Source organism: Delphinus delphis, chromosome 2 (assembly GCF_949987515.2).
Source record: "Delphinus delphis chromosome 2, mDelDel1.2, whole genome shotgun sequence".
Taxonomy (NCBI): Eukaryota; Metazoa; Chordata; class Mammalia; order Artiodactyla; family Delphinidae; genus Delphinus; species Delphinus delphis.
Window position 1 is genome coordinate 33370336 of NC_082684.1, and position 26065 is coordinate 33396400.

The 26065-nt window shown below is 41.1% G+C and overlaps 1 protein-coding gene across 1 annotated transcript in view; it reads left to right on the top strand.

The window, feature by feature from the left end:
* DCAF5 (DDB1 and CUL4 associated factor 5) overlaps positions 1-26065 on the top strand; it is a 97299-nt gene that overhangs the window by 48990 nt on the left and 22244 nt on the right. Inside the window, exons 6-7 of the mRNA XM_060004345.1 lie at positions 3979-4192; positions 23547-23613. Of these exons, the coding sequence (XP_059860328.1) occupies positions 3979-4192; positions 23547-23613 (281 nt within the window). The remainder of the gene's footprint in view (positions 1-3978; positions 4193-23546; positions 23614-26065) is intronic.

The following is a 26065-nucleotide window of genomic DNA, read 5'->3' on the forward strand; positions in this document are numbered from 1 at the left end:
GAGATGGTGGCACCTCCGCTGTCAAGATTGAGGCATTCTTATGTACAGGTACCATCAGTCCTCCAAGAAGAAGTAAGAAATTTCTCCTTCAGGGAATGTGTTGAGGGCAGGAAAAAAAACATTTCAGGCATTGTTGGTAGAGTGGAACTCTGATCTTAAAAGGAGTTAGAGTCCTTTCTGCTGTTAGACATGGGGCTGTAAAAAGTGCCATATTGTGTGGTTGGCTTTTCGCTGAGCCTCTAGTTATCTGCTTTCTCTCCACCTTATTTTCCCCTCTACACCTGCCGCCCCAAATTCCAAAATGGAACCATATTTTTCAAAGTGTGGTTTGAAAGTCACTTGCATCATAATTAATTAAGGTTGCTTGTTAAATTCAGATTCCTGGGCCCACTTCTCAGACTGAATTAGAATATCTGGGGATGGATCCTGAGAATCTGCCTTGTTTTTTTGTTTTTTTTGTTTTTTTTTGCCCATGTGGCTTGTGGGGTCTTGGCTTCCCCGACCAGGGATTGAACCATGCCCCCTGCCGTGAAAGTGCGGAGTCTTAACGACTGGACCGCTGGGGAAGTCCCAATCTGCATTTTTTAAAAGTCCCAGATGATTTATCATGCATCTTACCCATGGAATCATAAACAACAGGATCTTTGACATTATCTTTATATCTTGACTGTGAGGGGGAACTGCTCCTAAGCCTTTTCTTCCTGATGAACAAGACCATTCTCAACAGGAGGAGCCAACTGCAGAACCCCTGCTGAGAAATTACAGTTAATGTAGCTCACTTTCTGAATTTCAGGTGTCAGTCTATCCCTCTGAAAGGATTTTTGCACCCAAACATGAAGTATTCAGTTTTAGTAGCTGCTGCTACAGGTTTTTGGTAGCTGCACCCCTAAACACTCTAGGAGCAAGATTCCTATGTACCTACTCTCCCTGTGTGAGAGATAGGAGTTCCCTGCCCAGAAACTAAGAGAAAAGTTAGTGACTCTTGTGGAGCCCACAAACAGACCTCTGTAGAGTGGCCAGATTGCAGACATAGGAGCTTGGGTGGGAATGGGATGGGCCCAGATGCCTGTCTTGGGCAGACTCCTGCAGGCCTGACTAGAATCTGCAGAGGAAGTTCCTGTTAACAAATGGAAAGGGTGTTGCCAGAGGCCCCAGCTTTCCTGTCAGGGATGCCTGAGCTGATGCAATCCCCTGCCGCTGTGGCTGACCAAGTTTCTTTTTGTTGAGTCTTGTTCCCACCCCCAACTCCTCTTCAGTCCTACAGATACTGGTTTATTTGCACACTCCATGCTGATCTTGAATTGAAAGGCTTTCATTGTTTTTGAGATCAGTGTTTAGATAACACCACATGCCTGTGGCAGCTAGGACACCCTGTAAAGGAAATGCCTGGGCTCTAACAGCCCCATCATTCATGCCCTGTATGTGAATGACTGTGGCCTGTGTTTAGGACATTATAAGAACATTGCTTTGCAGGGATTATTACTTGGGGACTGCAGGAGTACCAGGCTTCTCCTTGATGTTTAGAGTTCTAGGGACCGTTTTCTAAGTCACTTCTCTCTTTACCTCCCTTCCAAACATAAGAGGATTAAAGTCTTTTGCCTAAGCTTTGTTTCCACACATACCTGCAGTACTAGAGCGTTCTTCCCTCTGGTGAGAAGACTGCTTTGGGGGACACAGGACTCACTGTGGCTAGTGGTGGTGCAGAATGTTTTTATGATTAGGCCAGGTTGGCAGCTTCCTTTGCACTGTGGTCCAGGGCCTCCTTTTCCCATGGGATATCTGCTTTCTTTTTTAAAAAACATTATAGTAGTAATCTCTTTAATTTGTATAGCGCTTTGCCAGTTATAAAGATTTACACCACGTATTTCATTATATCTGTATAATGATATAAAAAATATATTAAAGAGTCTTCAGAACCAAAATTAATATCAGAGTTTCAGAGAAAAGATGACTTCTTGGATTTATGGTTAATACAACAGCATGTTGAAAAAACCAGAGTTGTGAATTCAATTATGTCAAATGGTCAAACATGCTAACACTAATAGCAGGAGTAATTTATTCTCTATAAAACCTATAGACACTATTATAATTGTAAATTACTTTTAATTCCTTTTTTTTTCCTCTTTTGGTTGTTTACAGGTTTTGTTTTTGTTTTTTGGTTCAGTTTAGTTTTGTTTTTGAGATATCTCCTTTCTTGTCCCCTTAAACTTCTCCATCACTCTCTTGCCAGAAAAGAAAGAAAAGAAAATGTGTTATATTCATTCAGTGTTAAATTTCTTCTGGTAACATATAGCTCTTTAAGTTTTCACTTGGTAAAATGCTATTAAAACTTCTTCCTTAAAAATGTTTCAAATAAGTCTGGCAGGCTCTAATTTATGTATCTCAAGACCCTTTCCAGCTCTGATTCCCTAAATTTATAAACTTTTTTTCTCACATTACTAGAATCTCTTTTCATGACCACGGTGTCTTGTGAAGCAGAGTGAGTTAATAGCACTGATGTGGCCCTCATTTCTATAGCATTCTCCAATGCATATACTTTTTTAAAAATAAATTTGTTTATTTATTTTTGGCTGCGTTGGGTCTTCGCTGCTGCGCATGGGCTTTCTCTAGTTGCGGTGAGCGGGGGCTACTCTTCATTGCAGTGTGTGGGCTTCTCATTGCAGTGGCTTCTCTTGTTGCAGAACACAGGCTCAAGGCATACGGGCTTCAGTAGTTGTGGCGTGCGGGCTCAGTAGTTGTGGCTTGCAGGCTCTAGAGCTCAGGCTCAGTAGTTGTGGTACACAGGCTTAGTTGCTCCATGGCATGTGGGATCTACCTGGACCAGGGCTCGAACCTGCATCCCCTGCATTGGCAGGCAGATTCTTAACCACTGCACCACCAGGGACGTCCCTCCAGTGCATATACTTAATCTCACTTTCTTACCAGTAATTTCGTGTTCCAAGAATTAAAGAAAGAAAAGTTGGTTGACATGGACAATGAACCGTCATCCCTCTATAATAAAATAGTGTCCGGGTAATCATAATCAAGGAGCCTGACTACTAGAAAGTTAAAACACACACCATTTGTTACTTAGTACTGTATAATTGTTAATGTTCACTGCCATCCTAGTTAACACATTGTAAGTATCTTCTGAGTCATCAAAATAAATTATTTGGAACCATACTGTGTGACTTTTAAAAAATGTTATGAACATTATGAAACTACAGAAGAATACTGCGTGAACCAGATCATACCACTCTCTAGTAGAAGGTGGATAAATGGAATTATATATATTAGCCAAAGTATATTTTAAAGCTAAATATAAACTCTTTGGGAATTGTAAAGGGAAACAAGTCATCTTGCTTTTCTAATTGTTGTAACTGCTTGCTCTGTGTTTAATTTAAAATTTTCTTTAATACTTATTCTTGAGTTGTGCCATATGGAATATAAAAATTCTCTAAACAGATTGAAAATTCAAAAATAAATGTGTAAGCAATAAAGTGATTATTGTCTTTTTAAAAATCCAGAATAAACTAGAATATCTTGTTTTGGCTGATGGTTCTTGTATCTCTAATTCAAAGGACAAATATATTCCTTAAATACCATCCATGATTAGCCAGTTAGTGTGGACACCACTGACTTCCCAGGGTCTTGACAAGTATCTATTTGCGTATGTAGCTCTGGTAAATAAAAGAACTAATCATTTTAATATGTCTCTTCTTTCAAGATGCTTGTATTATCCTTTTCCTATAAATTTACTGGTAATTTGCCTTTCAGAGATTGAAGAGGGGAACCACCAGGTTAAATAACTTGCTTTAATGTAATCAAGGAGTCATCCCCGTCCTCTTTATTACCTTCTAGCCCACTGCATAAAAACAACTTTCTACCAAAATTCAGATGTGCAAGCCTGACAGGAGGTCCTGGTACAAAATGCAGTGTTTTTTGCAGACTCTGGTCCAGCCCGCCTCATGCCTGAACCCTGTGCTTTCTGCCTTCCAGTTCTCTCCTGCGCTATGGGGGCAACCTGTCCCTCCAAAGTGCCATGAGTGTGCGATTCAACAGCAACGGGACCCAGCTCCTGGCCCTGAGACGTCGCCTGCCCCCTGTGCTCTATGACATCCACTCCCGCCTGCCTGTGTTCCAGTTTGACAATCAGGGTTACTTCAACTCATGTACCATGAAAAGCTGCTGTTTTGCAGGAGATCGTGACCAGGTAAGTGCCTTCTGCCGCCTGCATCCCACACTCATGCTTTCCTCTCAGATTGTTCTTTCTGTACTGGTCTTTATTTCTCTTTAGCCATGTCAGGTAGAAACAGTTGAGGGGAAACAATAAGTGTCTGGAGACATTCTGGCTTAATAGTGAGTTTTTCCATCAGAGCTGCCTTTGGGTAATATGTATGAGGCACACACCATAAACCACAATATGGTTCTGAGCAACCTAGCTCTGCCAAGTTTGTGAACAGACTTTAAGATTCTAAGAGTGTGTCATTTCAAAAGAAAGGAGGAAGTCCATGGAAAATTAGCCTGCCAAAAAAAGACACCTTTTTTTTTGTATCAGTGAAACACAATGATGTATGAAACACTGTAAGTACCCTCCAAGAGACACACATCCTGAATAGTCCCTTGGAATGGCACCTTTTTCTTGGATGAAATGGGCTGAGCAGCTTTGTTTGAGAGGAAGCCAGATGCTGACGTTTTTCCTTTTTATTGCCAGTATCACAACTGGGAAGGAGAGCCCAAGCTGTGAGTTTCCAGCCTTTTCACAGTCTTACTGGGAATCGAGATACTGATGTTGACTTAGAGCTGGCAGTTTAGAAACATACCTATACCTTTGCTATACCTGTCTCTCTTGGCCATAGAGTTCTGAAGTGGGTGTCAGTGAATGGATCAGTTGGACTGGTCTGAGTAATCAAGCTGAGTAAAAACAAATATAAAGTAAGATTGATCAAATAAATGGATAATTTTTTTTTTTCTTCTCAAACACAATAAATCTTATTGCCGTTTCACATCTAGATTGGAAAAATAGAAACCTTAGTCTTGCTAATTCTTAGTGTTCGCTTTGGATCCATCAACTATGTTAAACTTTGACATATAATTCTCACATGCTGTACTCCACTGCTTTAAAGTTACTTGTGGGCAAGGGGCATAAAAGAAACAGTTCTTTGAGAACTTGTGAAGACCCTGCTTTTTGAAGGCAGTAGCTGGGGTTTTTCTCCCTAGCTGAGGTAGAGGCTCCCCGACATCATAGCTTAAAGATTAGCATATGTAGTAGGAGCACAATAAATGCTTTTTTACTTGAGTTGCATGTTAAAGAAACTGAGAATATCTTTTAAGTTGTCCAGGCTAGGAATTTCCCCTTTTATAAATAGAGAATATATATCTAAATTCAGAATTTATATTTGTCAGAGTCCTAGGGCCTACTTAGCTGCAATCTACACTTAAAACCACTAGGTGGCTTCAGTTATATAAGCGATATCTCCTTGGAGAGGCCACAATGCCTGATAGACTTAGTTTTTATAGACAGTTTGTTTCTTGGGTAGAAAGAAGCAGTTTCTAGAGATGATGTGACTCACAACAGAATAGGTTATTTTTTGTTCTGCAGAATGGTTGATTTAGTTTCATATAGCTATGGAAATGACAACCAAGCCCCTGCCTCCCTGTCTACCTTTCCTCCTTGCTTTTGTTGATTTTCTGTCTTCTGTCATGTCAACCTCTTATGCATATGATTTTATTTCATTGAGCAATAAAGAGCAGGCACTAAATGTAGAAATGTAGTGGTTTATTAGGTTTTATTACCAGAGACACAGGCCCTGAGAGAAAGGAGAAAGAGGTGAAGGAGAATGGATGTTGTATTTTCTTTTAGTTCCTATGTTAGCAGCCAGAGCCTGCCTGCATGGAGTCCTTAAAAGACCCAGAACAGGGCTTCCCTGGTGGCGCAGTGGTTGAGAGTCCGCCTGCCGATGCAGGGGACACGGGTTCGTGCCCCGGTCCGGGAAGATCCCACATGCCACGGAGCGGCTGGGCCCGTGAGCCATGGCCGCTGAGCCTGCACATCTGGAGCCTGTGCTCCGCAACGGGAGAGGCCACAGCAGTGAGAGGCCCGCGTACCACAAAAAAAAAAAAAAGACCCAGAACAAAGGCCTCTAACCAATATGTAAGAGCACATAGGCCATGGTTTCTCCACCTTGGCACTGTCAACATTTTGGTCAGATAATTCTTTATTTTGTGGGGCTGTCCTGTGCATTGTAGGATAATTAGCAGCATCCCTGGCCTCTCCCCACTAGATGCCAGTATCATCTCCCCCAGCTGTCACCCAGACAACCAAAAATGTCCCCAGACATTGCCCCTGATTGAGAACTTTTGACCTAGGTTATAATTACCCACTTTGAGATACGGGGGGACAGGTACAGATACTGCCATAGGCAGAGCCACACAAGGTGTTTTGTGGTGGTCCTGGTTATGTACATTGACAAGATGTAGTTGTTTTGGCCTTTCAGGTTATATATAATGGTAAAAACATTGAATGGCTTTTGATTTTCTCTATTCAGATTTGACTATTATGTATGATTTTTGTCCTATGGGAAAAGTTTGTGGGTAATATATCCTTTCTGACAAACTAGACTGCTTTTTGGTTGGGATAAGTGGTTTGCCATGGATAGAGGAGGATGGGAAGTCATTGAGTCTAACTTCAAATCCATTTCAGAGTTAAAGTCTATTTATATTCCCTATATAGATTATCAGAAGTATATAACCTAGGGAATAGGAAGTACAGAGATTTATGTTTGGCTGTTTTCTTCACTTCTTAGGGACTAAGAAATGTAGCTAATTCATCATTATCTTGTCTCCAATGCCTGGCACACTGAGAGCACAATAAATATTTGTTGAAGTGAATCTTGAGTACTTTGGTCAATGTGTGGTTTTTAGCTTTCCAGGCCTAAGCCTTGTATAACTGTAAGTCAGGATTGATAAGTACCTGTTTTTCTGCTCAACTTCCAGGAGCTTTAGGAGGATGAATTAAATAATGGATTTTCAGTGAAACTAATCTACTGAGCTTATACTTTCTAAGTGTAGCATAGGAGGCCAAAATTATTGTCTCATTCCTGAAACATGTCTCTCAAAGGTGATTTATGGGCTCTGACTTTCCACACTCAGGGCTAAAGCAGCAGCTGCCACAGTTACAGTATGATCTGCAGGACCGATAGGTATATTCTTTGACTGATTCAGACAGGATCTTTTTAGCTGCTTTCAAATTCCAAAGCCTACCCTTTCCTTATATCGGTCTTTATATTTGATCTTTTTCTTGTATGCTTTGAGTACGCCCACAGCCCGAGGCTCTGTGCTCTGGAACTCTTCATTTAGTCATAGGCTGGGTAAGTAACCATCCCAGAGAGGAATCTGCGAATTTCCATAATAGGAATGAACATGGTCAAGAAAGGCAGTAAGCAACCTATCTATCTGAGACAGTCTTCTGGCTTTTAATTACACTATTACTCAGTCCACACAAATCAAACCATTATGCCAGAGAGCCTGTACTTCCTATAAGACTGTTCTAGGTTCACTAAGTAATTCATTAGCCCCAAAATGAAACTAACATTTCAAGATCAGAATAAAGCATAAAACCGACTGAGCCTACTTTGTGTCTTCCCCATACACATTGCCACCATTGTAGATCAATTCTAATTATAGAGCTATTAGAGATCATTTTGTACAACCCCTCCTTTTACAGATGAGAAAACAGGATTAGAGAGGGTAGGTATACAAGTTAAGACATGTACAAGTTTGAGTAGGACTAGAACCCAGATTTTTGAGCTCTCAGTGGAGACTCCTTTTCACTATACAGAAGGTCACAACGTAATGCCTGAAGCAAGGCAAGCAGCAAAAATGAGTGAGTTGGGCTAGAAGTAAACATTAGTGAGTAGTGGGGACCGTGGCCAGCTGGAGAGCCCACCCCATCCTAAATCTGAGTGAATGCCGTATAAATGAAGCTTTGACGCAGCTTCAGCCCATTGCTGCCAGGAGGGCCTTTGGTTTTTTCGAGGGAAGCCAGAAGTAAAGATTTGTTACGTGAAGTTTCCTGGTTTTTTAGTATTGCAGCAAATTCATACTTCATTGTATGAATTAAACAAACCTGTGAACCATAACACCTATTCTTTATTAGAGCCACCAGTTTCAAACCTCTGTGCTTCAGCAGGATGTTTTTCTGTCATGTTTAGTTTCATGGTCTGTCACTAATTCATAGGTGAGTGGAGACACATTCCTTTTTCCTGTTTCCTACTGAACCCTTCCTAACTTCATGCCTTTTCATCCCCTCCATCTTATAAAATAAGAAAGCAGATATTTACTGAGCATCTGCTGTGTGCCAGATGCTGCGGTAGACACATTCACGTGACTGCCAGTTCATACCCTCTTTGAGATTTTCATTCAAACCCCTGTATATACACTCTGTCATCCCCACTTTTGGCTAAGAATACGTGGTTTGTTTATTGCTAGTATAATCTTATTCAAGTTCGATAACTTCTATCATCAGATAAGGTGACATGAGTGACATCAGATTGATTGGGCATCAACAGGAACAATTAGCCCCAAATAAAGCCTTAACTTTTTTTTTTTTAAAGGCAGCCCATCTTCTAATCTTGCAGTATAGTGAGGAATCTTTTAGTAAAACAACAAACAGCATTCCTTCCTCGAGGCTGCCTGAACCCAAAGGTTCTCCTCCTTGCTTTTGTATCATACTTGGATTTTTTTGTTTTTCATTTTCTCTCTGAAGCCTGACTAGGTACATTCTGGCTCCCAAGTTTCACACTCCCCTCTGTATACTTAGTGAGCCAATCTCTTAACAGGGTTAAAAAAGAAGGCCAATTTTCCACCTGCTAGCTTTTCTGGCACACACTTGTAAGACAGCACCCAGCTTTTGTTCCCTTTCTTTCACAATTCCTTAAATGGCTCTTGCCCTAGATTGCGAGAGTCCAGCAGAGCACCTCAGGCTTCTGGGAAATAAGTCTTTCAGGCTAACTGGTTTGTGTGGCCTGGAAATGGACAGTGTGGTAATTTAAGTCTTCTCTTTCGTTAGTCTCATCTAACACCTGGCCTGGTAATCCCTACATCTTGCCGAAAGTCGGATAGGGAAGGAAGGAGAAAGAATAATAAAGTTTTCTTGAAAGGGCTGAGCCCTGGAGTGTCTGAACATTGGGATCACTTACAGAGGTCTTTCTCTTGAACTTGACAGATGGCAGACCCCTAAAATCATGATAATTAAATCATCATATCTCATCCCCTGGAGAAAAGAGCTGACTTGTACACTGTGAATCCAACAAAACGGCCTTGAATACATGGCTTGGCCTCAGACATTACGTCACCACTCAACCTTTCTGTGTTGACATTATACGGGTATAATAGAGGTGTAGGAATTCACCAGGAAGTGCACTCCAGGCCAGTAAAGGAACCTAGAAAGTTATAACTCCGCTTTTTTTTTTTTCCTAATAACTCCATGCAGCCCTGATTAAGCTCACGTGGGGGCCTGGCATGCCATATGTTCTCCTGAAATAAATGCACACCTTTAGTAGGGGAGATGCAACTCTCAGATTCTATCCTTTGACTTGCTTTGTATCTTTAACTTTTTCTTCTTCTCCTTGCCTTTCTTTTATATATTTTTTGCTCTTTAGCTTCTAAGCACTTTCATGTCATACTAATCCTCCCAGCAACCTTTGGGTATAGTTGAACAGGTTTCATCTCCATGTGAAACTAAGGTCTAGAGTAGTTTGAAACTGCAGATCTAATCAGTAGCTGAACCAGGACTAGGCTCAGTCCATTGCCTATGATTGTACCCTCTTCCTCATAGACCTGCTGCCACCTGTGTTTTCAGATCAAGCGGCAATAGCCTCTTCCATGGGCTGATGAGGAAGAGCTGAACACAGTTATGGCAGAGGAATTCCTTGTTGTATGTATTTTTTAGGTGAATATTTTAGGACACTCTTTACTTTATAAAGAGAAGGTAGCATGAAAATAACTTGTTTATTAAATCAGCTATTTGTAAATCTTTTTGACTCCTGAACCTCTTCGAAAGTCTAAAAGCTTTGAACACCATTTCAGAAAAATGTACATATGCACATCGTTTTGCATGTAATATTAAGGAGTTTATGGAATTCCTGAAAACTAGGGATTTCAGGTATTAGCAATCCTGGATTAAGATTTTACTCAAGGATTAAACCATCTTTTAGTTCATTTACTGATGTAGAACTTAGAAAGCTTACAAGGTTTTGGAGTATATGCACACCTGCTAGATATAGTCTGGTTTTCAATTGTTAAGCTGAAAAGGACCACTAGGTGACCTGATTTCCTCTTAGGAACAAATGGAATTGATGTGATCTGGTGATACAACATGGCAATGCTCCTTTAATATATAGTTCCTGACTAGGAGTTTGGGCTTCACTAGGAAATCCCTGGTAGATATTAATGATGGGCACAGAGTATAACCTGCTCTACCTGCCCCATTCTCCTTGCAGTGTTTAAGTAGCTTTACCTCATTTTGGGGTATCTTAAAAAAAGGGAAAAGGGAAATAATATTCCTTCCTCTGAAAGACTGGAGACCTTTGCTTGAATAAACAATATAAATACATATTTGCAGACTGAAATGAGTGATGCCATCTCCCCACTTCCCAGTCCCCAAGTATAAAAACTAAGGCCCACAGAGGAGAAATTGATTGTTGAAGGCCATTTGGTTGATGACCCCTCATCTTGCCCAGGTTTCCAAAAGAGTTTTGCCAAACAGAGATTCATCTTTAAGTAATGCAGCCTACTTTGTTACAAGCAGCTGTTAGAGATTTAGAGCATTTTTTTAATTTCTTCCCTACTGATTATTTGACAGTTATTGGCTGTGTTTATGGAACTTTTTTATTATTATTAATAGAATTTTTCCTACTCAGAACCCATAAAAGTTAGTTATTTTAATAAACCAAAGAATCCAGGAGCCTAGTGGAGCTGAAATGGCAAATGATCCAAAGAAGCAAAAATCACGTGAAACTTCACATGCAAAAAATAGTGTTAATCTTATGGGTATGCATATTTGTGTGCTTTTATTGGTAGCCAATGGAATTGTATTTTCTCTGACCACAAATAAAATCAGATAAACCTATGGCTTTGGCCATTTCCAAAGAAAACTTTTCCTGTTTGCTTTGGATAGTATTTGTGACAGGCTCTGGGTATAAGAGATATGATCAAAGGTATATTATATACCAATTGGCAAACCTTTTACTGAAAATAATCTTATAGAGGGCACATCACAAAATGGTTCAGTCACATTTTTTTTTCCCCTTCTGACAAAGGTCAGGGAGAAATGAGAGCTGTGTTTGATTTAAATGTTAAATAGCAATTTCTGCTGTTGCTGATCCAGGCTAGAGAGCCATCTGGTTTTTCTATCCTATTCAATACAGTTAATTAGACAGGCGTGCCATTTACTGGAGAATAATTAATCAGTTACTATGGGAGGAACCTTAGAGAGAACTGTGTAAATTGATCGGTACTCAGTGAATAATAGCTGATTGATATATCTCTTTCTCCATCAGCAGATATTGGGGAATATTAACTGCTGTGCACACACACTTACACACACATATCATATACATATATTTTACTTAGAGAAGTGGAGCGGAGAAATTGAGCAGAAAGAGATTTCTCTGTTAGCAAAGAACCTAAGACATATTCTGGGTTATTTTTGGAGTATATCAGTAGATGGTCTGTTCCTCCTGCATGCTAGAACTTTTTCCTCTTTTTAACATGGATTTCGGGTGGGTAAGAAGTGGGAGGCATTTTTTTGGTTTCAGGAGTTCTTGGAGGGGACGCTGGGCATTACAGCAGTCTACCAGAGTAGGGAGTATTATGTGACTGTTTTCTCTAAAGGTTAATAGATTGACAGAGGACATGTGGGCAAATAAGATAGTGACAGGGTGCTAATATGGGGGGGGGTTGGTTTTTTTTTCTTTTTGGTCGTTGTTGGTGGTCATGGTGGTAGTTCCTTGAAATCTATTAAGAGGAGCAGTTGTTGCTCTGTCCCTGTGCTTGAACAAATTAATATCTCCATACTGACAGTGGATTAGATAAAATGCACTGGCTTTAGGTTAGCTCTACTTAAGATGACTGGGCTGCATCAAGATCAGTAAACAGGCTGCCCTCTTGGGCTACGGAATGAATGAACAGTGAGAGATGGGGTTAGAGTGTAACCAACCTTTAACCTTTGTGGCCAGCTGGGAAGGATTGTGGATGGTGTGGATCCACACAACAACTTATGCTCATTTTTGCATTGGTATCACGCATCTTACCCACAAAGCCAAGTTAAAATTAAGTATGTCTTCCACTCTCTGATCTGAAGTAGGCTGTGGGTCTCCTACCTCCTCCTATCCCCCATACCTCAAAGCATTTGGGGAAATGGGGCTTCTATTGCCTAGACAATGGACTCCCTAAAACATTCTTTCTCATTCGGAGCCCTGCCCCATCTATCTCTGTGAGGATACAAGGTGAAACACTCATGTGAAGTGAGTTGGTTTTTTTTTTTTAATTAATTTATTTATATTTTACTTTTGGCTGCATTGGGTCTTTGTTGCTGCACGTGGGCTTTCTCTGGTTGCAGTGAGCGGGGGCTACTCTTCTTTGCAGTGTGCGGGCTTCTCATTGCGGTGGCTTCTCTTGTTGAGGAGCTCGGGCTCTAGGCACGCCGGCTTCAGTAGTTGTGGCTCGTGGGCTCTAGAGCGCAGGCTCAGTAGTTGTGGTGCATGGGCTTCGTTGCTCCGCGGCATGTGGGATCTTCCCGGACCAGGGTTCAAACCCTTGTCCCCTACATTGGCAGGCGGATTCTTAACCACTGCACCACCAGGGAAACCCCCTGAAGTGAGTTTTTAATTTGTCACTCACCCCTCAGTCAGAGGCTTCAGCCTCCTTCAACTGGGAGGAGAGGAATCTTTCCAGCTGCTCTGATGATGTTAAATGTATCTTTGGACTCAGTCCACTTGAAATGATGTTTATTTCTGCAAAGGTTTAAAAAGAAAGAAAGGGAAGGGAGGGGAGGAGGGAGAGAAAAAAAGAAAGAGAGATAAAGGAAGAAGGAAAGAGAGGAAGGGAGGGATGGAGGGAGAGAAAAGAAAAAAGAAAAGAAAAAGAGCTCCTTTGGCTGCCTTGTGGTTTTTTTGTTGGTGGTGGTATTTGTTTGTTTGTTTGTTTGCTGCTGCCACACGCATGCAGGATCCTCAGTTCCCCAACCAGGGATCAAACCCGTGCCCCCTGCAGTGGAAGCATGGAGTCTTAACCAATGGACCGCCCCTACCTTGTATTTTAAAATAGCCCAGAGCTCTGTCCCTTCTAGAATATTCTTCTGTTCTTCTCCCAGATAGCCATGTAACTTGCTCCCTCATTTCCTTCAGGGCTGTACTCAAAATGCCATATTATCAGAGAGGCCTTCTGTGACTACCCTGTATAAAATGAAACTAACCACCCCCAGCACTCCCTACATGCCCCAACCTGCTGTTTAATTTTTCTCTGTAATGCCACCACTGGACACATTACATACATATATTCTTTTTAACTTTTTTTCCCCTACTTACTCTTCACTCACATTATATATGCATAAAATTCTTTTCCTCTCCCCACCCAATAAAATGTAAGTCACATGAAGGTAGGGACAGGGTCTTTCTGATCAGTCCTTTCTCTGGGACAGTGCCCAACACTGTAGACATAGTAGACATTCAGTAAATACTTGTTTAATGAATAAACGGATGAACTCATTTTTAAAATATTTCACTCTCTCAGCGGTATCCTAGGCAGCCGACTTTTAATGTTGGAAGGGGCCCAGCAGACAACCAAGAAATGCCATAAATGAATTCCTCAGGGCAGTTTTGTGATTCCAGTGTGTGTGAACAGTTAAACAGTCTGACTAGCCGGCAGTGGGTCGAGACCCCTTCCTTGGAAATTATCCTGAGCTGTTCCCTTGTGGTGGCTGCAAGAGGAAGAAAGGGTCAGCAGTTGCCCTTGTCTCTGAGAGGAAGCCTGTACATGGTACTCATTTTCCACCTATTTCTGGAGCTGTCATACTAAATCCAAGAGGCCTCAACTCTGTGGGAGTTTTTTTCCTTCTAAGGAAGGCTTGTGCGTCAGCTTTCTGTCTGGGAGTCCCCTTTTACCTTTTCATGGCTTTCCCTGGTGAATAGTTGAGCAAATGGGAAAGCACTGATCCTTTGCAATGAAATAGTAAAACCTCTGATAAGCCCAGCCTTGGTTCACTTTTTTTTTTTTTTTGCGGTAGTGGGCCTCTCACTGCTGCGGCCTCACCCGCCGCGGAGCACAGGCTCCGGACGCGCAGGCCCAGTGGCCATGGCCCACGGGACCCTCCTGGACCGGGGCACGAACCCGCATCCCCCGCACCAGCAGGCGGACTCCCAACCACTGTGCCATCAGGGAAGCCCCACTCTTCTTTTAATATTTATTTTTTGTTTGTTTAGTTTGGGGAAGATATTGGGGAGGGGGGTGCACAGGGTAACAGGAATTCTCTATTTGAAGTTTTATAGCCTCTTTTAAACACAGAGCATGAAATGATGAGCTGTTGAATAATAAATATGTTTTATATATAAATTATTAGTACACAGTTCTTTTGTGTTCCCTCCCCCATGTGTCTTAATTTGGATTCAAGTTTCAGGTGCAAGTAATTTATTTGGAAATGCAGTAAATATCAGAGGAGTGGAAAAGTGAAATAGGGGAAAGAAGGATGATTTAGTGAGCCAACTACTACTGTGGGCAATTGGAGTTTGATTCTGAGGGGAAAGGGTATAGAACACACACTTCAGGGTTATTCTACCTGGGATCTAGGCAGCTGGGATATGAGTTGCTGGAGCCTGCTCACAGGGAGTGTTCATTCCCTAGAGTACCCTGCAGCCTCCTGAGCTTTCGAGAAGCCCTTAGGCAAAGAGATATGGATACTGGCAGTTGGCGATCAGGTACACTAAGCAGTAAGGCCTGAGGGACTTGAGCAGGGTATGAAGGAGTGAGTTACCCGTGCTTTCTGTTTCTGTTAAAACAGTAGACTACATGAGCACTTTATCTTTCCTCTTTCCTTTGCCTTTTCCTACCACATCTTTACCTGTGGGTGGCTCAGGGCTCAAATCTATCTTGCCTTGACTTTTGTGAATCAACAGGCACCTTGTTTCTCATAATGGCACCTAGTGATCTCGACTTCATGGCAGGGTAGCTGTGTACCTACATGTATATTTTCTACTTGGTTTAAGCTCCTTGAGAACCCGGGTATTACCTTATATATCTTTGTAAACACCAGAGTGCCTGGCATATAAGTGCTCGGTTCGTGTGTAATTAATGAATTTTTTCCCCTAACTATTGATAGTAGGTAGTTTTGCCAAACAGGCTGTGAGAGAAAAGCCTTTGGGCTCCTGAATTTCAACTTCCTAACTTCAAACAAGATAGTGTCATTAAACTGCAGGGAGTTACTGGATGGACCCTAAGTCAAGACAATGAAGGTTCATCTTTTCGTTTTTTCTTCTATTTTTAAGGGGAAAATATTTAAGTATAATTGTAGTGATAAGTACATTAACATTGTTGTGTAACCATCACGAGCATCTATCTCCAAAAGTTTTTCATCTTGCACAAGTGAAACTCTGTACCCATTAAACACTAACTCCCCTCCCTCCCCTGCCCCCAGCTCTTGGTAACCACCATTCCACTTTGTCTTTATGAATTTGACTACTCACTTACTCTAGGAACCTCATAAGTGGAATCATACAGTATTTGTCTTTTGTAACTGGCTTATTTCACTTCGCATAAGGTTCAAGATTCATCCATGTTGTAGCTTGTGTCAGAATTTCCTTCCTTTTAAAATCTGAATACTATTGCATCGTGTGTATGCACCGCGTTTTGTTTATACATTCATCTCTTGCTGGACACTTGGGTTGCTTCCCTCTTTGGCTGTTGTGAATAAAGCTGCTATGAACATTGTTACATAAATATCTCTAAGAGATCTTGCATTCAGTTCTTTTAGCTATATACCCAGAGGTGGAATTGATGAATCATATAGTGATTTTATTTTTAATTTTTTGAAGAACTATTTTCTGTTTTTTTTTGATAATAACCATCCTAATGAGTGTGAGGTGGTATCTCCTTGTGGTTTTGATATTCATTTCCCTAATGATTAGTGATGTTGAGTATCTTTTTGTGTGCTTATTGGCCATTTGTATATGGCCATTGTACATTTCTTCTTTGGAAAATGTCTGTTCAAGTACTTTGCCCAGTTTTAAAATCCTGAGGTCTTTGGTTTCTGTTGTTGAGGAAACTTTTAAATTGAAGTGTAACACGATTAGACTTTGAGTTTCCTTATTTTCAACATACTTATGTAGTGACTCGTCAAGCAACTGTGAGCCAGCAGTTTAGGGATTTTCAGCTCTGATCTGGCTTACATCATTCCTTCACAGAGTAATCATAGACTCTTAGAACTAAATGAGCCTCAGAGGGTATCTTAGTCTGTTATGGCTGCCATAACAAAATACCATGGACTGGGTGGCTTATAATTTCAGTAATTTCTTTCTCACAGTTCTGGAGGCTGGAAGTCCAAGATCAGGGTGCCAACCTGATTGGGTTCTGGTGAAGGCCGTCTTCCTGGTTGCAGCCTGCTGACTTCTCACTGTTTCCTCACATGGCAGAAGGGGCTAGGGAGCTCTGCCGGGTCTCTTTTACAAGAGTGCTAATCCCATTTATGAGGGCTCCACCCTTAAGGCCCAATCACCCCCCAAAGGCCCCACCTCCTAATATTATCACATTGGGCATTAGGATTTGAACATGTGAATTTGGGGGGACACAAACATGTAGACCATAGCAATGAGCAACCAGATGAGGAAACTGAACCCACTTCTTTTTCCACTGTGCCCTGAGCCAGATCACCTAACCCCTGTGGATAGCACTTTCTTCATCTTTGAACATGAGTCTCTTTCCCTCCTTTCTCATGTTATTACTAGTGTTTTGAAGACTGGTAAATTGATTTTTAATGATTACAAAGTATTTAGTAATGTATTCATTAGGCATGAGGTTGTGTATATGTTGGACTTACACTTTTTGGATATTTGCAGTGTCATTTTTAAGTCAGAAATTTACTTTTAGAATGGAAATGCATTTCTTTTATTTATTTATTTTATTTTACTTTTGGCTGTGTTAGGTCTTTGTTTCCGTGCAAGGGCTTTCTCTAGTTGTGGCAAGCGGGGGCCACAATTCATCGCGGTGTGTGAGCCTCTCATTGCGGCATCTCTTGTTGCGGAGCACAGGCTCCAGACGCGCAGGCTCAGTAGTTGTGGCTCACGGGCCTAGTTGCTCCGTGGCATGTGGGATCTTCCCAGACCAGGGCTCGAACCCGTGTCCCCTGCATTAGCAAGCAGATTCTCAACCACTGCGCTACCAGGGAAGCCCAGAAATTTTCTTTAGAAAACTGTAGGCCTTTATTTTTCTGGGGGAATAAGCAGATGGGACCAAAAGGTAGGAAGTAATGCTGACCTAAACTTGAAGCAAAGCACTTTTGTTAATCTTTGGAAATAAATGAACTCTCAGACTTGCTCACTGGTTGCTATTAGACAGTGCTTTTATGAGTCCTAATTAAAATAGATCTGGCTTAGTGTCCTCTCTTTCTGAGATCAGGCAGTTTGAAGCTGCCTCATAAAAGGGGATTGCTTACGTCTCTGTCATTAACTCATAGCTGGGTTGGCAATGGCTTCCTGCTCAAAGATGTAGATGACAACAGGGAAATTCAGGATGCTTGGGCTTGCATAACAGATCTCTTGGGAAGCTCCTAAATTTAAAAAAATTTTTTGAGAGATTGGTTCAAGATGGCAGAGCAGAAAGACGTGCTCTCACTCCCTCTTGTGAGAACAGCAGAATCACAACTAACTGTTGAACAGTCATCGACAGGAAGACACTGAAACTCACCAAAAAGGATACCCCACATCCAAGGACAAAGGAGAAGCCACAATGAGACGGTAGGAGGGGCACAATCACAATAAAATCAAATGCCATAACTGCTGGGTGGGTGACTCACAAACTGGAGAACACTTATACAACAGAAGTCCACCCACTGGAGTGAAGGTTCTGAGCCCCACATCAGGCTTCCCAACCTGGGGATCCGGCAACAGGAGGAGGAATTCCTAGAGAATCAGACTTTGAAGGCTAGCGGGATTTGATTGCAGGACTTCGACAGGACTGGGAGAAACAGACACGCCACTCTTGGAGGGCACACACAAAGTAGTGTGCGCATCGGGATCCAGGGGAAGGAGCAGTGACCCCATAGGAGACTGAACCAGACCTACCTGCTAGTGTTGGAGGGTCTCCTGCAGAGGCAGTGTGTGGCTGTGTCTCACCATGAGGACAGGGACACTGGCAGCAGAAGTTCTGGAAAGTACTCCTTGGTGTGAGCCCTCCCAGAGTCTGCCATTAGCCCCACCAAAGAGCCCGGGTAGGCTCCAGAGTTGGGTCACCTCAGGCCAAGCAACCAACAGGGAGGGAATCCAGACCCACCCATAAGCAGACAAGTGGATTAAAGTTTTACTGAGCTCTGCCAACCAGAGCAACAGCCAGCTCTACCCACCACCAGTCCCTCCCATCAGGAAACCTGCACAAGCCTCTTAGATAGCCTCATCCACCACAGGGCAGAGAGCAGAAGCAAGAAGAACTACAATCCTGCAGCCTGTGGAACAAAAACCACAATCACAGAAAGATAGAAAAGATGAAAAGGCAGAGGACTAGGTACCAGATGAAGGAACAAGATAAAACCCCAAAGAAACAACTAAATGAAGTGGAGATAGGCAACCTTCCAGAAAAAGAATTCAGAATAATGACAGTGACGATGATCCAGGACCTCAGAAAAAGAATGGAGGCAAAGATTGAGAAGATGCAAGAGATGTTTAACAAAGACCTAGAAGAATTAAAGAACAAACACCTAGAAGAATTAAAGAAAAAACAAACAGATGAACAATACAATAACTGAAATGAAAACAACACTAGAAGGAATCAGTAGCAGAATAACTGAGGCAGAAGACCAGATAAGTGACCTGGAGGACAGAATGGTGGAATTCACTGCTGCGAAACAGAATAAAGAAAAAAGAATGAAAAGAAATGAAGACAGCCTAAGAGACCTCTGGGACAACATTAAACGCAACAACATTCGCATTATAGGGGTCCCAGAAAGAAAAGAGAGAGAGAAAGGACCCGAGAAAATATTTGAAGAGATTATAGTCGAAAACTTCCCTAATATAGGAAAGGAAATAGCCACCTAAGTCCAGGAAGCGCAGAGAGTCCCAGGCAAGGTAAACCCAAGGAGAAACATGCCGAGACACATAGTAATCAAATTGGCAAAAATTAAAGACAAAGAAAAATTATCGAAAGCAACAAGGGGGCTTCCCTGGTGGCGCAGTGGTTGAGAGTCCGCCTGCCGAGTTCGTGCCCCGGTCTGGGAAGATCCCACATGCCGCAGAGCGGCTAGGCCCGTGAGCCATGGCCGCTGGGCCTGTGCATCCGGAGCCTGTGCTCCGCAACGGGAGAGGCCACAACAGTGAGAGGCCCACGTACCGCAAAAACAAAACAAAACAAAAAAAGCAACAAGGGAAAAATAACGTACAAGGGAACTCTCATAAGGTTAACAGCTGATTTCTCAGCAGAAACTCTACAAGCCAGAAGGGAGTGGCGTGACATATTTAAAATGGTGAAAGGGAAGAACCTACAACCAAGATTACTCTACCCGGCCAAGATCTCATTCAGATTCGACAGAGAAATCAAAAGCTTCACAGACAAGCAAAAGCTAAGAGAATCCAGCACCGCCAAAGCAGCTCTACAACAAATGCTAGAGGAACTTCTCTAAGTGGGAAACACAAGAGAAGAAAAGGACCTAAAAAACCAACCCATAACAATTAAGAAAACGGTAATAGGAACATAATATCGATAATTACCTTAAACGTGAATGGATTAAATGCTCCAACCAAAAGACACAGGCTCGCTGAATAGATACAAAAACAAGATCCATCTATATGCTGTACACAAGAGACCTGCCTCAGACCTAGGAACCCATACAGACTGAAAGTGAGGAGATGGAAAAAGATATTCCATGCAAATGGAAATCAGAAGAAAGCTGGAGTAGCAATACTCACATCAGGTAAAACAGACTTTAAAATAAAGACTTCCTTGTTACAAGAGACAAGGAAGGACGCTACATAATGATCAAGGGATCAATCCAAGAAGAAGATATAACAATTATAAATCTATATGCACCCAAGATAGGAGCACCTCAATACATAAGGCAACTGCTAACAGCTTTAAAAGAGGAAATCAACAATAACACAATAATAGTGGGGGACTTTTAACACCTTACTTAAACCAATGGACAGATCGTGCAAACAGAAAATTAATAAGGAAACACAAGCGTTAAATGACACAGTAGACAAGATAGATTTAATTGATAGTTATAGCACATTCCATCCATAAACAGCAGATTACACTTCTCAGCACACACGGAATATCCTCCAGGATAGATCACATCTTGGGTCACAAATCAAGCCTCAGTAAATTTAACAAAATTGAAATCATATCAAGCATCTGTTCTGACCACAATGCTATGAGATTAGAAATCAGTTACAGGGAAAAATAACGTAAAAAACACAAACACATGAAGGCTAAACAACACGTTACTAAATAACCAAGAGATCACTGAAGAAATGAAAGAGGAAATAAAAAAATACCTAGAGACAAATGACAGTGAAAACAAGACGATCCAAAACCTATGGGATGCAGCAAAAGCAGTTCAAAGAGGGAAGTTTATAGCAAGACAAGCCTACCTCAAGAAACAAGAAAAGTCTCAAATAAACAATCTAACCTTACACCTAAAGGAACTAGAGAAAGAAGAACAATCTACAGATTCAATGCAATCCCTGTCAAATTACCAATGGCATTTTTTACAGAACTAGAACAAAAAATCTTAAAATTTGCATGGAGACACAAAAGACCCCGAATGGGCAAAGCAGTCTTGAGGGAAAACAACGGAGCTGGAGGAATCAGACTCCCTGACTTCGGACTATACTACAAAGCTACTGTAATCAAGACAATATGGTACTGGCACAAAAACAGAAATACAGATCAATGGAACAGGATAGAAAGCACAGAGATAAACCCACGCACCTGTGGTCAACTAATCTATCACAGAGGAGGCAAGGATATACAATGGAGAAAAGACAGTCTCTTCAATAAGTGGTGCTGGGAAAACTGGACAGCTACATGTAAAAGAATGAAATTAGAACACTCCCTAACACCGTACACAAAAATAAACTCAAAATGGATTAGAGACCTAAATGTAAGACTGGACACTATAAAACTCTTAGAGGAAAACATAGGATGAACACTCTTTGACATAAATCACAGCCAGATCTTTTTTTGATCCACCTCCTAGAGTAATGGAAATAAAAACAAAAATAAACAAATGGGACATAATGAAATTTAAAAGCTTTTGCACAGTGAAGGAGACTACAAACAAGCCGAAAAGACTACCTTCAAAATGGGAGAAAATATTTGCAAAAGAATCAATGGACAAAAGGTTAATCTCCAAAATATATAAACAGCTCATGCAGCTCAATATTAAAAAAACAGACAACCCAATCGAAAAATGGGCAGAAGACAGACCTAAATAGACAGTTCTCCAAAGAAGACATACAGATGGCCAAGAAGCACATGAAAAGCTGCTCAACATCACTAATCATTAGAGAAATGCAAATCGAAACTACAATGAGGTATCACCTCACACCAGTTTGAATGGGCATCATCAGAAATGCTACAAACAACAAATGCTGGAGAGGGTGTGGAGAAAAGGGAGCTGTCTTCCACTGTTGGTGGGAATGTAAATTGTTACAGCAACTATGGAGAACAGTATGGAGGGTCCTTAAAAAACTAAAAATAGAATTACCATATGACCCAGCAATCCCACTATTGGGCATATACCCAGAGAAACTGATAACTCAAAAAGACACATGCACCCCGGTGTTCATTGCAGCACTATTTACAGTAGCCAGGTCATGGAAGCAACCTAAATGCCTCTCGACAGAGGAATGGATAAAGAAGTTGTGGTATATATATACAGTGGAATATTACTCAGCCATAAAAAGGAAGGAGATTGGGTCATTTGTAGAGACGTGGATGGATCTAGGGACTGTCATACAGAGTGAAGTAAGGTAGAAAGAGTAAAACCAATATCATATATTAACACATATATGTGGAACCTAGAAAAATGATACAGTTGAATGGTTTGCAGGGCAGAAATTGAGACACAGATGTAGAGAACAAACGTATGGACACCAAGGGGGGAAAGTGGCGGGCTGGGGGGTGGGGCGTGGTGTGATGAATTGGGAGACTGGGAGTGACATATATACGCTAATATGTATAAAATGGGTAATAAGAACCTGCTGTATAAAAAAATAAAATTCAAAAAAATTTTTTTTGAAAAATTGTGGTAAAATATACATAACATGGAACTTACCACTAAAACCATTTTAAAATGTACAGCTTCGTGGCATTAAGTACATTCACATTGTTGTGTAACTATCACAACTGTCCATCTCCAGAACTGTTTCATCTTCCCAAAGTGAAACTCTGTACTCGTTGAAGAGTAGCTGCCCATTTCTCCCTTACCCCCAGTCCTTGGCAACTACCATTCTGCTTTCTGTCTCTATGAATTTGACTACTCTTGGTTCCTCATGTAAGTTGAATCATACAACGTTTGTCTTGTTGTATATGGCTTATTTCACTTAGCATAATGTCTTCAAGTTTTACCCATGTTGTAGCATGTGTCTGAATTTCGTTTTTAAGGCTAAATAATATTCCATTGTATGGATATATACCACATTTTGTTTATGTGTTCATCCATTGATGAACATTTAGTTTGTTTGGCTGTTGTGAGCCTTCTGCTCTGAACATTGGTGTACAGATATCTCTAGTCCCTGCTTTCAATTCTTTGACATATACCTAGGAGTAGAATTTCTGGGTTATATGGTAGTTCTATGTTTAACTTTTTGCAGAATCTCTATACTGTGTTCCACAGTGTGTGCACCATTATATAGTCCCACCAGCAATGCGCAGTGGGTACCAACTTCTCCACCTCCTCACCAACGCTTGTTTTCTGTTTGTTTGCTTTTTGGTAATCGCCATCCTAATGGGTGTGACGTGGTACCTCATTGTGGTTTTCATTTTCATTGCCATAATGATCAGTGATGTTAAACATCTTTTCACATTATTGGCGATTTGTATATTTTCTTTGGAGAAATGTCTGTTCAAGTCCTTTGCCCATTTTTGCCCATTTTTAAATCAGGTTGTTTGGTTGTTGCCAAGTTTTAGCCAGTTAGCCTTTTGATTTGCAAATACTTTTAAGAGAGTGTTTGCTCTGTGGTGCCCTATGAATATATGTTCATTTATCTTGTTTATTTTTAAAAACCTTTTTCTGTATAGGTAGATAGGTAGATAGATTATCAATCAATACATAAGTAATAAATAGATTTTTTTTGTCCCAACAGTATATCCTTTCAGGCTCTGATGACTTCAACCTGTACATGTGGAGAATTCCTGCAGATCCAGAAGCAGGTGAGTGTATCCCGAGTGTGAACCTGCTGCTAATGTTGGCTCTATTGACCTCCTGCGTGCTGTGCCCTGAAAGGGCAGATCTTTAGCAGTAGAGGAAGATATTTCTCTTTTAATACAAAAAAGTTTTTGGAAAGTGACCAAAGTAAATTTTAAAATAAAAATTAGGAGCCAAATTTAGCTATAACCTTCATGCATACTCTTATCTGACATAATCATGCTCAGCTTTTTTTCCTCCTAAGAACTTTTCTTTAGACTTCATAGATCTCCTTTATGTCCATTTTCCTCTCTCCTGTTTCACACTTGGAGTATTATTACCTTGCTTTTTACATGCTTTTCCTTTATTATTCATGTGCACATTCCTGCTTATGACTCTACAAACAGTTGGTAGGGCCTCTGCCTTTCTTTTAGCCTCCCTGGTGATGTTAGGTAAAGGGAAACTTTCTTTGTTGATGGACAGATATACTCCCTGGAGTTTGGCTAACCCCAGACATGAGAGAAATTAGGAAGAAATATTTCTGCTTTTGCTCTAGATGTATTCTGAAAAAGAGCCTGCTACTTTCCATAAATTTGGACCTAGGCCATCTGAGCTTTCAGGCAGTGCGGACCATTCTTCATTCTTTTTTTTTTTTGCGATACGTGGGCCTCTCACTGTTGTGGCCTCTCCCGTCGCGGAGCACAGGCTCCGGACGCGCAGGCTCAGTGGCCATGGCTCACAGGCCCAGCCGCTCCGCGGCATGTGGGATATTCCCGGACCAGGGCACAAACCTGTGTCCCCTGCATTGGCAGGCGGACTCTCAACCACTGCGCCACCAGGGAAGCCCTCTTCATTCTTGATAATAGTGTCCTCACGTGCTCAGATGAGTGTTACACTGGTTGCTTCCTACTGGTAGAAAAATGTCTATTTTTTGTTCTCAGGACAGCTCAGTACAGCCATCTGCTCCAGGTGATACATGGCATCAAACTGGAAAATGGCCATCAGGAAAGTAATAGAGGACTGTGCTGATTATATTACACAAGATGTGTCTAGTGCTCAGAGTCTAGGAAAGTTGTTGGCTTGCCTATTGCTGAATTAACAATATTGTTACCAAACATCTGCCTTTCAAAACTTGTCGAGGCTTACTTTTGGAAACTATCCTGTTGCTGTGGTCTGGTTACTAAACAAGTTACAAAAGACCTTTTTCCCCTTCTGGAATTTGGAAAGCATGAGTGAAGCATCTTACCTTTGAAGCACTACCAGATGGGACAGCAACAGTCTATCTGAACAAAAAGTGATGTTCCAGCACTAGAGATAGTTCTGTATTAAGTCTCCCACCCCCGTAAGTCCTAGATTGATTAGCTGAGAAATAACCTATGGGCTTAATTGTATCTTTTACCTGATCTTGAAAAGCTTTTCATTATTAAGTCAGTGTGGCTTTTAAAACAGAAAGTGGATCATCAGCTCCCCCAGGACTGTCCTCTGGAATCTTTTTCATGTTTGTATTGAGAGAAGGGGAAAGAATTAGCAGTAGTATTGTAGATTTTTTCACCTCCTGCTGATTTCTGTACTGACTTAGGGTACAGGCCACTGTTAGGCTGTCTTTATATGTAGATGGGTATGCAGTCTCTGGGTTGGCAGGGACCCTCATAGCTGATTTAGGATTCCAGTATCAAAACTGCGAAATGGGTGCCTGGACCTTCCAAGGATTGTATAGGCACAGCTGGTTTAAAGGAATCCATTTCTAGATTCTCAAATTCCATGTGTATTGTCCTTTCCCACCTCCCCTTTTCCCTTTGTCCTTCCCCCACTTTACAGAAAAACAAACAAACAAGCAGACAAACAAAAAACACCAGAAAATTGGAAGTACTCCAGAAATTTCTGGCCACTTGAACCTTGGCATGGTGCATTGCCCTAAGGTGTAAAAACCTCTAAGATGCCAAAAAAGCTGAAGTATCCTTTAATCATAGGGCTATAACCCAACCCTCCACCATCTTCTACCTTATCTTCTTATGCACTTACAATAAATTGCTCCTTTTTATAATAATTGGTTTTTATAAAGCATTAAAAGTATATCTGTTTTGATCAATTGTGTTCCAGTAAGTATTGTAATGGTAACTCAAATCCAATACAGAAATGTTAGCACTTAGAGCCTTACAGTCACAGTAAATAAAGAAAATTTTAAGTTTGTAATTATATTTTTATTGGTGAAACTATGATAGATTTTCATTAAAATATATTAGGTTGAAATTTGGGGGGAGGTAGATAAAGTAGAAATATTATTTCAAGGAGGAAAAGGGAATGATATAAAATTTCTATTAAAAAATAAATTGTTAGACGTCAGATTCCACATAGGATGCAGTAGGTAGCTCCTATTGCAATAAGTACAAAAATCAAATTACAAAAGCCATATTTTTAAAGATGTCAGAGAGCTGTGGTTACAAAGTCTGTGAGGAGAACTGAAGTTCAGAAGAAGGA